The sequence below is a fragment of the Caloenas nicobarica genome, chromosome 10 (genome assembly GCF_036013445.1).
Source record: "Caloenas nicobarica isolate bCalNic1 chromosome 10, bCalNic1.hap1, whole genome shotgun sequence".
Taxonomy (NCBI): Eukaryota; Metazoa; Chordata; class Aves; order Columbiformes; family Columbidae; genus Caloenas; species Caloenas nicobarica.
The window spans coordinates 23208482-23221096 of record NC_088254.1 but is presented as its reverse complement, the minus strand read 5'-3'; the positions used below and the strand labels follow the sequence as shown (position 1 = coordinate 23221096).

General features: G+C 43.6%; 1 protein-coding gene across 2 annotated transcripts in view; it reads right to left on the bottom strand.

The window, feature by feature from the left end:
* The window catches only part of SPG11 (SPG11 vesicle trafficking associated, spatacsin), a 33323-nt gene that overhangs the window by 1804 nt on the left and 18904 nt on the right, over positions 1-12615 (bottom strand). For both annotated transcript variants that reach the window (XM_065641600.1, XM_065641601.1), the window contains 13 exons: positions 12441-12600; positions 11015-11266; positions 10594-10794; positions 10173-10280; positions 8899-9061; positions 8277-8491; positions 7155-7899; positions 6190-6332; positions 4658-4856; positions 3451-3588; positions 2148-2281; positions 1399-1506; positions 671-839 (listed from right to left, as the gene is read on the bottom strand). In XM_065641600.1, the coding sequence (XP_065497672.1) occupies positions 671-839; positions 1399-1506; positions 2148-2281; positions 3451-3588; positions 4658-4856; positions 6190-6332; positions 7155-7899; positions 8277-8491; positions 8899-9061; positions 10173-10280; positions 10594-10794; positions 11015-11266; positions 12441-12600 (2735 nt within the window). The remainder of the gene's footprint in view (positions 1-670; positions 840-1398; positions 1507-2147; positions 2282-3450; positions 3589-4657; positions 4857-6189; positions 6333-7154; positions 7900-8276; positions 8492-8898; positions 9062-10172; positions 10281-10593; positions 10795-11014; positions 11267-12440; positions 12601-12615) is intronic.

The window sequence follows — 12615 nt, the reverse complement described above, 5'->3', positions numbered from 1 at the left end:
AGTAAGTTACAAAAATACCACCTGGTACCAAGTCCATCCCTAGTGTTTCACAAAGCAACAAAAGACCAAAAAACATTCTCTTATTAAAAAAGTGCAAAGAAATAGTGATGCCTGCTCGGTTAATGGGCGAAAGCTACTGCTGAAACCTGGTCAAGTGACTGAAAACTGGAAAGAAATACAGATCCTACATTTGCAGTGGATACAAGAGCTGTCACCAGGTGAACTCAGAAAACCAGCGGCACAGCTGCTGTTCGCGTTGCTGCAGCGCTGGCCAAGGGCTCCAGGAGAGATCCCGTGGGCTCCACACCAGCTGTACAGAACTCACCCATTCACAGGGTGACAAGTGATTTGCACAAACATAAAAGCCTCAACCCTTTTTATACAGATTTTATATAAAAACCACTGTCACACCCTACTGAAGTAAGGGAAACACGCACGTGTCCTGACCTGGTACCCAGGAATGTCACATCGTGGTGAGAGCCAAACCCCTCAGCTCTCTGAACACCAGAGCAGCACAAGAACCCCCCAAACCTGGCAAACGGGACCCTCCTCCAGGCAGAAGCTACTGGATGTTACCAGGACAACACAGACAATCCAAACTGCACTGACCCACCGTGTCTTCCTCTTACATAACCTGCTTGTATTTCCCGGTTTTGCAGTTTCCACTCACCCCAGGGCTGCGACTCGATGAGTTTCAGCTGGGTGCGAGCGGCAGCCTCGTGGTTCTCCCCGATTTCCCGACACATGCTGAAGCAAAGCGCGATCATGTTGTGCTTCTCACTGTCCCCGGGGCGGCAGCGCTTGATGTAATCCAGCAGAGCCGCCTTCAGCGTCCCGCTCTGCCCGCGGGAGGGAACCGCAGGTTAAGATTTGAACAGCTTTTTTTTAGTTCACATTTTAGTACCCACAAGCAAATCTGTTCTGGTACAATTTTCCAAAAAGTGATCATTGCACTTTTCTCCATACTATTTTAAAACATAATAGCAATATTATGCCCAGGCTTAACTACATTATGTCAGGTAAGAAAATCCAGCACCTATGCATTTATTTATTTACATACAAATGCCAAAACTGACATTTGTTTACAACTGTGTTACAAGAAAGCTATAAATATTTATTATTTTTAAAAACCCATAAAACATTAAGTGTAAGTATAACCAAAGCAGAACATGAAAACTCTAAGTGACATTCCCAAGTGTGAAGTTTCAATGCTGCGAACTTCTTAAACAAAAAGCAGAATAAAAGCCAGAGTTAATTTATTACTATGAAATGTGAGTAGCACTTCTGGCACTCCAGTAACTCAAATCCCCAGATAATTCCGCCTTGTGCACGTATCAGTTTCTGATGCAGAGACAGTTCTCTCAAAGTTTTCCCCCCTTTATCCCCCCCTCCACCTACCGGGTCTAATTTCTTTCTCATGAGCATTTCAAAGTAGTGTTTCTCATGCAGCAGTTCAAATATGTAGGTCATTTCATTGTATCTGCCAATTCCAGTGAGAAGACGAACCTGTAGAATTAACAGTGTCAGTCCGAAGCTCCAAGCTAAGCAGAAACGGCGCGGGGAGGCTGCGGAGGGCAGAGCCCATAGAGCTGCACGGCTCCGTGAGCTGCATCCCACAGACAGATATTCCCTCACAGCCACGGAGGTTTTGTTTTTAAAATCAACCCACTGCATCTTTCTTACTTTCCCGTATGAAAACACACAGCGAAACTTTTAGCAATGGTCCCGTTACACAGGGCATGTCTCAGACTCCAGGAGTCCTTTCAAGACAGGACTTGGGACGCGTGACAGCCCCGTCACACAAACCTTCACATTTCACCAGCAGCTCGATTACTTTGACATTCCCATTCTGATTTACTACACCTCACCATTCCACTATCCCCACCTCTGTTTTTCTGGAGAAGCCTTCTAAGAGCTTCTGTGACATAAAAATCCTCACACACCAAACCAAACACCCACTTTTAGCTTCCAGGGACAGGCAGGACAAGACCAGTCAAGCCAAAGTGACAGGCTGGTCTGCTCTCCATCCCCACCTGCTCCCCTGCACCGCCCATGAGCAAAGCTCTTTGCCAACGTGCACAGGAAACCTTCCCCAGCAGCTGGACAGACACGCGGCACCGAGGACACGCGGCACCGAGGACACGCACCATGAGCCCGTACTCTTCATTAGGTGCCAAATGCTCGTCTGTGAGAAGCCGCGCTGCTTGCAGCACCCTGGTGATTCCTTCCATGTGACAAGTCAAACTAAAGCAATTATGGGCCAAAATCAGCAATTCTGTAACTGAGGACAGAAGAACGCAGGTATTTCAGTTAATAAGCTCAGGAAGTTAATTATTACGCCTCTCTCCAAACGTGATGCCACCTCTGCAGAGGATACACAACCTTTCCCGTTATAAACCGCAGAACTGGATTAGAATTCGAGCTATTATGGTTCTGTCCTATACAACTTTAAGAAATAACAGTTTCTATGACAGTGTGTATTCAGTCTGGCTTCTCCATCTGTGGGGAAGTCGGGGGTTTTTGGATCATTTTCTGAAATGTTCTTTTATTCCACACACAAAACTTCCAACCTCCTCCACCAAAAGCCGGTTGACGAGAGTATAACACCACACCAGCACCCACTGTCACCAAGCAGCTCTGCACTTGAAAGAGGAGGGCCACAAGTTTTGCACCTGGGTTTGAAAAATCCTTCATAAATTCCATATACTAAATAAATGAGTTAAAGCAGCACATCTTAGCGTATGCCATCCTCCTCGGGAGGCCTGGTCTGATACTGTAAAGCAACATGAGTGGTGGAGTCTCAGACCTTGCACTCAGCACCATGGAATTCACTCAGAAAAGCTGTAGCAGTTATGAATGGGTACACAACATATTTAAAAATACAGATTTTGAAAAGAACACAGTTAATGCCATAAACCTATACAAGATATTTTTAAGCAAACCAATTATGTGTCTGCCTGTAAAAAGGTACCCTGGCAGAGACTCCATTCGAAGAGCAGTGGCAAACGGTACCAAAGTACCTTGGCTACGTTTTATGAACTCAGTGACAACATCTCCATGGCACATAAAGCTGCAAAGAGTAAAATGGACTTTAGTAAAAAAAGATCTAGGAAGTTATTTCAATAAATGGATAAAGAAAGTAATTTCTACTTGTGATTAATCTGAAGAAATCAAACACCCCTCCTTCCATAACACAGAACTGCAGAAGTCCAGGTCACTCACTGCTGGCACAAACCGTGTTTTGTTTGGCCAGTAAACTGGTACTGCACTGCGGCAAAACGCTTACTCACCGTGCATATACTCAGACCTATTAATTTCACATCACATTTGAGATCAGTAGCAGGTATTTCCGTCAGCATCACTTTTATTGTTTGTGGTGTGATTTTACACCAAGCAATGCCGTGTTCAGTAACGCATTAGCTACGTCAAGGATCGTTGCCGAGTACTCACTGCACGCCAGCTCCCCGCGCGGGACAGAGGGAACTTTCCCCAGCAGCTTCATGCCGACCAGCGTGGGATCCTGGCCCAGCTTGGCGAGCTGCAGGAACGCCTGGCTCTCGGCTGCAGGGCTCCAAACCTGCTTCTGTCCTGTATCCACAGAGAGACAGTTTTGTCACAAGTGCTGCTTGTTCAGGAGAGATTAGCTACATTAATAGGAAAAAAAAAAATATCAAAAAACAAAACCCAAAACACCAATATAACTTCATCCAGACCGACTCAGGACTTGGAAGTACAGCTCTAAAGACACTTTTGATCTTACTGCTTAAATTTAAGAATCAGATACTACTACTTTGCCAGCTCAAGCCAATGAATCCTACTGAACAACTGCATTGCCGCTGCAATTACACCCATAATTTCACTAGCCCAGTCGGCTGCTGCTGCAGAGAAAAAGCATTTTCCTCTTCCTGACACCACACAATTCTAACCCATCCCTTGCGGTGGCTCCAGTTCACACTCTTCCAGGACCCAGTTCAACTCATGAACTCAACAGAAAACTCCTCTTTCCCAGGTTTGTTTTCTGCTGGGTCAGTAAATTGACTTTTCTGAAGCAGAAGCACCAAACCCTGGGGGTAACCAGGGGAACCGGTGCCTGGGGAGCAGTGGGTGCAGGGCAGGGGCAGCAGAGGAGGCTCAAGAATCCCCATCTGATGGCTCATTCTGTCTCATGGAACTTTGTTGTTAATGTTGTGGCAAAGCAGAAATTACTCAAATAGAAAAGTCCCCCAGATAAATTCCTGCTGTTGTGACGAACATCCCTCATTTTACAAATTAAAAAAAAAAAAAAAAAAAAGTGAAAAATCTATCTTTTGGCCACGTTTTTTACTAAGAAATGAACATGAGTCTTTCCAAGTCAGATGATGTGGGGCTGCAAAGATCATCATTAAAAACCCAAACAACCCTTTTTAAAAAAAAAAAAAAAAAAAATCCATAAAAAAAGAAAGCTTAAATACCGCAACACCACAATGGACATGAAAATAACTAAAAATAAACAGTTGTGTAAAACCTTACACAAGGTGTACAAGGTTTACAAACCTTATACAAGAGCTGCCCAAACATTACTGACTATATCTTGAGAGCAAGGACTGGTTTTCAGATACACAAGTATCACCCTTACAAACCGAAAATGCTGCAATACAAGCTGAAGCCTCTTTCCTACCTTTCCCTTCCAAAGACGCCAGTAACTGCTGCAGGATTTCCTCGGCCACCAGCTCGGCCACGGTCCCGGGCGGGATTCCCTGCGCGGTGGCGAACGCGCGGGCTCTGCTGCACCGGTCCGGCCGGCGGGACGACAGGATCGCTCCCAGCACCGCCCCGGGCTCCCGTGCTGACATCTCGCTGTAGGAGCAGTTCAGTTCCTACAAAACACACGCACGCTTAGAGGAGTCTACGTGCCGACAAACTCCACTGCAGAACATCCATGGACCTGCCGTGCGTCTTCCCAGTGATGAGCTGATGCACCGGGAGTGCTGGCGAGCAGACAAAACTCAGCTTCAAAAACCACAAACGTGATCTGCTCCTCTATCAGTTAAGCGTCCTCATCTTCAGTATTAAAGTTCTCCAGATCAGGACGGCATGTAACTACTTTGTATTTGAAGTTTAATTCTCACAGAGCAGTCGTCACGGACAGAGATGCTTTCCTGAACCAAACATAAACCTTAACACTTAAAATCTCTAGAAGAAATGCAGGTACATTTCCTCCCAAACGAAGAATTGTGTTTCACTGGTAAGTTTTACTTGTGAGGTTCCTTTTCCTCTTCTGTACATATCACAAACTTTCGGTGAAAAAGACAGACTAGTTTTCACATCCGCTACATTTGGAAGAGGAGTTGGTGAGGCTCTGCAAATACTCTGCTGTAATATATTACTTTAAAAATTTACAAATTAATCGAAAAATGTACCTCCTAGTGTGGACACCCAGCTTCAGACAAAACGTACATGGATGGTATCATATAGAACAAGTCAGTCACACAACTGCCTCTTAGTAGCTCAAACCTAAAGCACTCACTTTGAATACTTGAGGCATGAAAAATTCTGTAGGAAAATTAAGAACCTCTGTGACAAAGATGATACTAATATTTTCAACATGCGCACTGCTGGTTTTATTCAGCAAAACTAACGCTGTGTTCCCGCACTATGGAGCAAACAGCACGGGAAGGGTTCTGTGCCCGGCGCATGCTGGGCAGCAGGCAGGAGCCGCGGGCAGCAAACGCCACCGGCCGCTTCTGTCACCGGCCGCTCAAAGCCCCGATCTCAGCAGCCTGAGTCACGAGCTGCCCCTGCAGAGCTCGGCTGTGCCCAACTCCCACGGCAGCGGCTCCGCGTCTGCTTCGGGGCGGGGGTGATTCCGAAGGCGTCCCATGGCAGAGGCTGAGAGCAGCGCGCCACACGAACACCACACGCCTGGGAGACGGTGAAAGAAGCACATCCAAGAGCCCCGGGCTGCAATCTGGCTTAGCGGAGGCACAGGCGGGGCCTGGGCAGTCTGGGAGCTGAGTTCATGTCAACGCTTCATGCTCAGGAAGCATCTGGCCATTCTTCCACACCAAAGCTTGGTGATTCCCCGCTCTGCACCTTGTTTCGGGCACCTGAGGAACACTTTCACCACTCTTTGACCTTTTCTCCACAAACTTCCACAGCACAGCTTGATACAAACCACTTCTTTCTGCAGTAATGTTACTAGACACCTACCTTAGCGAGTTCATATAAACAGAGAACCTGTCTGCAGTAGTTTCTGCCATGGACGCATTCATCTGTGAGAGCCTTCAGACTGGCGACCACCCGATCCTCCAGAGATGGAGCCGCGATGTGGGTCCAATCTTCTAAGCTTGATGCTGGAAACAAAAAATTCCTTTCTCAAAGACAGATAACACCATCAAGCCTTACACTTGGAGCAAGCCTCAGAAATCCACAGCAAATACACAATGCTTTCTCAAGTCTTTGAAAACTGAACTCTTGATCCATGTGGTATTTTTTCAAGTTTTAGGGTACAAACAAATGAGCCAAAATATCCACAACAATATCTCAGACGTAAAATTCCTAAGCGTAAGAGAGCCTAAGCTTCCAGCAGTCTCTCTGATGGCTTAGGCTTTGTTTATTCTCTTCTATTCCTATTAAGCTTTATACACAGTAGTATTAGAAAGCAATGTTCCAGCTGACAGCTCTCTCATTCAGACTTCATAAATATACACAGAATACTTTATAAACAATACCAGCCTTTCTGTTAATATGAAAGACTAAACCCTTTATAACACACAAATAATTCAGAGAAAATATTAATTAAAACATTTCCATGTGTCAGCTCCAGAAACACACCTAAGATTTCCTAGAGCGTGTATTCCAAAAGCAGGAACATGGATGATGTTCAGTGCTACTTTACCACAGAATTGTGAGCTATCAAAAATGAACGGTGAAGAGACTACAGAAAGCGTACATGGAACACCCTGCCTGACACATGCACAGGCAGCGTGTCCTCCAAGGCATCAAACTCCTTTCGCTAGAGGATTTATGAACCAAGGAGACCCCGCTGTCAGGAAGAACTTCCTTCCTGCAGAAATTTTGGGGGAAATTACCACTGTAACAGAAGAGGAATAAGCCAGTGGAACCCCAGTGATGGGTTTACTGGTCAGGTGGCCAAGCTGGTTGGTGTCACTTACCGCTGGGGACCCTGCTCGGCTGAGCTGTGCAGCTTTCAGGTGTCTCCTCTCTTGCTACAAGGAGAGTCTGAATATCTGTGTGTAATTCATCCAGCTCGGCCTCCCCGGCAGCCAGAGCTCTGCAGTGCAACACCAGCCAAACGTCTCTGTTGTAGAAGTGGAAATACTGGCAAACCCGGCTGGCTTCATGCACGCTGCCTTCGTCAAGGAGGCGCCCAGTCAGAACCCGCAGCGATTCCTCCTCCTTGCTGGTCAAGGTCTGCTGAGACTCTCTGAATGCAAGACCTTCTAGTTTTAAGTACTTTGGTGTGTTCAGAGCAGGCAGCTTTGAAAAAGAAAACTCCTTAGCTAAGTGATCAAACGAAAGATCCCTGTTCACTACAGCGTGGGAGGACGACCTGGACTCGCCTGACCCTTCGTCTGTGGAGAGCGCTTGTTGTGCGATGCGACAGATCCAGATCTGCTTCTCGAGTTCTTCTAATTCGTGCAGTGACACCGAGTCACCCTTGGCTAGCCAGTGGCCAGCCAGGGTAAGCAACAAGTGTCTCTCCATGATGCTGTTTATGTTCTTATGAGCTGAAGATTCAAATACTGTGTTTGCCTGATTAAAAAAAAAATCAGACGCAGCTCTGCTGGAGATTGAATTTTTCATGAAGTTGTCATTACACTTTTTCCAGAATTCAATTCTTGTCTGGTTCTGATGCCACTGTCCAAGGTCTCTTAAATGATGTAGATCTCTCAGAACCTGCAAAATTCACAGAAGTTTTAAACAACTACCTTTCCAAAAAAAATAAAAAAATAAAAAAATAAAAATCACACTGGATGTCCTGAATACGGAAAAACTGAATTTAGATTGCATCCCAACATGCAACAAATCCATCTGTTTTTCCTCACCAAATAAAACTGATTGTATAGCAAGTAAAAATAGTACGACAATAAGGAAAGCTACACTGTCCTTTTCAGCTCAGCACTTAGAGTCAACTTGTTTGGTACACTCGTGTTTAAAATAAAAAGTGATTTGATGGAAAATTTGTGTTTCTGGAAGACTGAGAAGTAACATTCTCAACATGGCCAGTGATAGGAGTATCAGTAGGTAGATATCACTACACAACCGTACTGTACCTCTTGGGTAACTATGTTGTCCACGGGCAATCCAGCCAACACTGCGACCTGCCGAGCCAGGGAGAACGTTCCCTTCTCTTGCAGCTGCTCCAGAATGGACCTGCACTCGCTCTGGAATGTCTCCATGCTGGAACTGGTTAGGATGGAGCGGTTAATTGGGATGGAGGAATCCTTCAGGGTCTCACTCAGTGCACAGAGTTTCTTCACGTAAGGGCCTGTTTTAAAAGAGTATTAACAATTAAAGGCAGCTGGTTTTAAAACCCAAGGAAATTCTGCTGCTGCTTTCAGCACGCAACCCTGCAGGGAAGGAGCATGGATTGTACACTCTAAAACTTTCATGGGACTGAAAATAAGCTCTCAATCCATAACTAAAATACTTCTGTAGATAACCTGTGCACTCCTCAGCAACACTTGCACATCATCACTCGACCAAACAGACCTACGCACACAATTACATGTTCACCACCGCAGTTCTCCATAAGGACCAATTCTAGTTATATAAATTCTTATACAAAAATAAACCAATATGAATACACTTAACATTTTCAGTCACCCCAAAATCATTGTATGTGGTCTTCAGATTAAAGCAGTGATATTGTCTAACAGGGGAAGCTGTACTTACCGTTGAGTGGCAGATGATCTGCTGTGGCAAAAAGCTGTAAGAGCTTTCCTAATTCATACTCCGTCCTGCACTGCTGCATCATCAACTCGAGAAGAAACAACGCTTGTGATTCCAACCACTGCACAGGTAATTCTGACGCTGCTGGTTCATCTTCAGTTTTAAGCTGTGTAGATAAAGATTTTTAGGTGTTGTGGATTTTTTTTGCAAATATATTCTGCGTTTTGGTGGGAATCACACTGGAAATGGAAGGTGTGCACCAGATCTACCTCCTCCTTTAACAGCAAATGCCATTCCCAAGGGGCACTGCCTATCTCTGATGGATGTTTGAGCTCTAAGTAGGAAATTTTACAACAGGGTGACCACCAATTACTCCTGATAATCACAGAAGAGATGAAAGATGCAAGAAGGATCAGAAGCGGATAGATAAAATAAATTGCTACATTAATAGCCCTTGTCATGTAGCCGTGTACTTTATCAGCACATCCACTCTGAGGGGTTAGGGAAAGGAAACCGATGTAGCCTTAGCTTGGATTGCAGGACAGAAAACCCACTAATGACATGGAATGTTAGTTACCAAGATATTCAGGAAACTAGAAAACTGTGACACAAAGAACTGAAACAATTTGTGAAAACATCTGTGTGTGCCAAAGAAGGAACGCTGCGTGAAAACACTGTGGTCCTCTTCAAACCAACTGCTAAATCAGTATTTTAATCAATGCACGTAATTCAGTTCACTAAGCAATTTTCAAAGAAAACTCTACACAATTTCTGACCATTACCAAAACTAAAGCAACGTCACAGACTTTTTCAGAAACTTTCAAACATATTAAAAAAAAAGTTGTCTTTCTTAAACAGATCTTCCCTGTAAGTCACTGGTTTACCAGCTCCGTATTGACCTGCTCTGGTCAATACAGAACAGAGAATATTCCACACTTACCACAAACAATTCAATTTACCACCAGTGGTCCTACTTGAGTCAATGTCAACCTTCAAACCTTAAACTGCTCACACAAGGAGGACAACATTGTATTTCAATCTGCCCGTACCAACTTAAACCAAAATCATATAGGAAAATGCATTGTACATTTTGAATTGTCAAAGACATTTTTCCATCAAGTGCCAGCAGTAAAAGGAATCTCCTGAAACCTCCTGCTTCACAAATCGGCTCCTACATCATCCTTTTACGTTATTTTTATATATGACATTAGATACCTATCACAATCTAATAAGGAAAGACCTAGACAAAGACACTTAGAGCAAATGAATTCGCTTACTTTTGTGAGACTTTCCTGAAACTTGTCCAGTTTGGTTTTTGCCTCTTTGTACTTTTTGCAGTTCATACATAGTTCATACATCTCCAGTATATACAGTAAAGGGGAATCCTTTAAGACACAAAAATAGGTTATCATTATTTCCTAAAAGTACCTCCATAAATGAAGAATTTGTCTTCCTCAGTACCAGAACAATAAAGTTCTCATTTATTAAAATGGCATGCAAGATTGAGATATGATCTGCAAATTTGTAATAATTGGAAGGACTTCCATTCAAAGATTTTCTCGCGCACCTGGGATTTTCAGTGTATTACACCCAGGTTATCCAGGCCACAAACAGCCAGACGGGGGATCTATGGGCCTTCTCCTCTGCAAGGTGACCTGAGACACACTCAGGTGTACCATGAAAAAGACATGACCTCACCTTTAAAAAGAGCTGGAAGCCATTTAGAAGTGTTTTACTTCTTTGCTTTCTTAAAAAGACTTTCCAGATAACTGACAGGTCATGAAGGTCCCATTGGTGATTTTCCGCTGAGCTTTCAATATGGTTTGTTGCTTCGGCTCTGGTGGTGTCATCCACAGTAGTAATTATCCAAACACAGAGACACTGAATGATGTTTGCATCCTGTCAAAAATGATGGGTTTGTAACAGCCTGAGACAAACGTCACCTCATTACACACCACTTGGCCAAACGTGTCATACTATTCACAATTACTACAAAAACTGAGGAAAAAAAACCTCAATTAAATGCAACCTACATATCCACCATTTAACATCATTAAACCAACCGTCACTATTTTATGACTTATTCCCCTGAAAGACAAATAACGTGGTCAATGCTCACTTGGAAACAGGCGGCTAAGACGCTCAGGACGGGCGCGTTCTCTCTCAGCCCTTCAGCCAGAAGGTACTGCCAGGGGCTGGGGTTCCCCTGGCACTGAAGCAGGACCTGAAAGAGACTCTCTGCGCCTTGGCTTTTGGCCACCCCGGCAGGGCTGTTACCGGGACTCCCTGGCTGTGACAGCGGGAACTTCTGCAGTGCCTGCGTCAAGTGATCTTGTAAAACAGGAGTGAAATCCTGAAGGACAGAAATGACCTGGGGAAACAGAACCCAAAGCGTCTGTACAGTCTGAGGTCCAAAGAGAACAAGAGAGAAGGACTGAAGCATTAAATACACAGAAAAGACAAATAAGACATTCTTCAAATTTGATTTTTTACAACAGTTTTGGAGACCTGGAGAGGAAAGAGTGTTCTGTAGGTGTGAATTATTCTAAATAAAATATTGAAACTCATCCTTTTACATGAAGCTAAAATGCCTCCTAGAGACACCCATTTTTGTCATATCTCTCATACTCTAACAGCATACTATGAAAAGTGTCTGGTTAGTTGCTGTTGTGTAATTACACATTTTTCTTTTCAAGAAAACAACAAAGAAATACAAGTTAAAAATCCCAGTCCTGCTAAGTATCATCTTGGCTGGAATTTTCCAGTTAGCCTCTTCACATTACTTTTCCCAAACTGCTTTTAATTTTTACATATTGGTAACATTTTACTGATTTTTAAATATGTTCAAAACCAAACAGGGAAGATTTGGAATCTCAAAAGCTTAAGTATCTCAAAAATCAATGTAAGTTTTGAAAGAAAAGATGAGAGGTTTTATTAAAACTTACATTGAACATAGGGTAAAACTTCATCAAAAAAAAAAAAAAAAAAACCAGTAACTAAATTATTTTAAATTAAACTTACAAACAGTACATCATAATTTTAACTATATCTAAAATAAAAATTAAGTCCCTTCTTGGCAAATACTTTTGTGCTCAACTCATTTCAAAGAGGCACTCAAATCACTCCTCTCTGAACATTGTTTTCTCCACTACAGATTAATAACATCACATAAGATTTTTCAAACCAGGATTTTTTTCCTAATCTTCTCCTTCAATAGTTTTCATGCTCTCAGAAGCATATTATTATACCTGCTGAACAGTCAGCTCCCTTTGGAGCCAATGTTCCTTGTCTTGTGTTCGCTTTTCACATACCAAAGGGGAGATAAAAGCAGAAAAGTTGGGAAATGTGGCTGTAAGAGAAGGGTTATTGTAATCAGAGGATATCGACATCCTGAGACAGCTTCTGAATCTGTGGAAACTGATGAGGTTTCAGCTTTATGTTGTCTCCAAAATGTGATGTTCTCTTGGTATTTTTTCCTTCTTTTTTTTTTTTTTTTTGGCATCACAAAGACTGCTCCTGCTGCCCTCTGCCCACAGCCAGCTCACCTCGTCTGGCTGGTAGCTGTACAGCTGCGCTTGCACCACAAACTGCAGCCAGTCGTTGGATTGGGCACATTCCTTTAGGTAAGATGTACTCAGCCCAATATCGTGGAGTTTACAGAACTGCATTACCAAAGACCACTGCCTTCTAGAGTCACTAGACGTCCTGCAGGGAATTGAG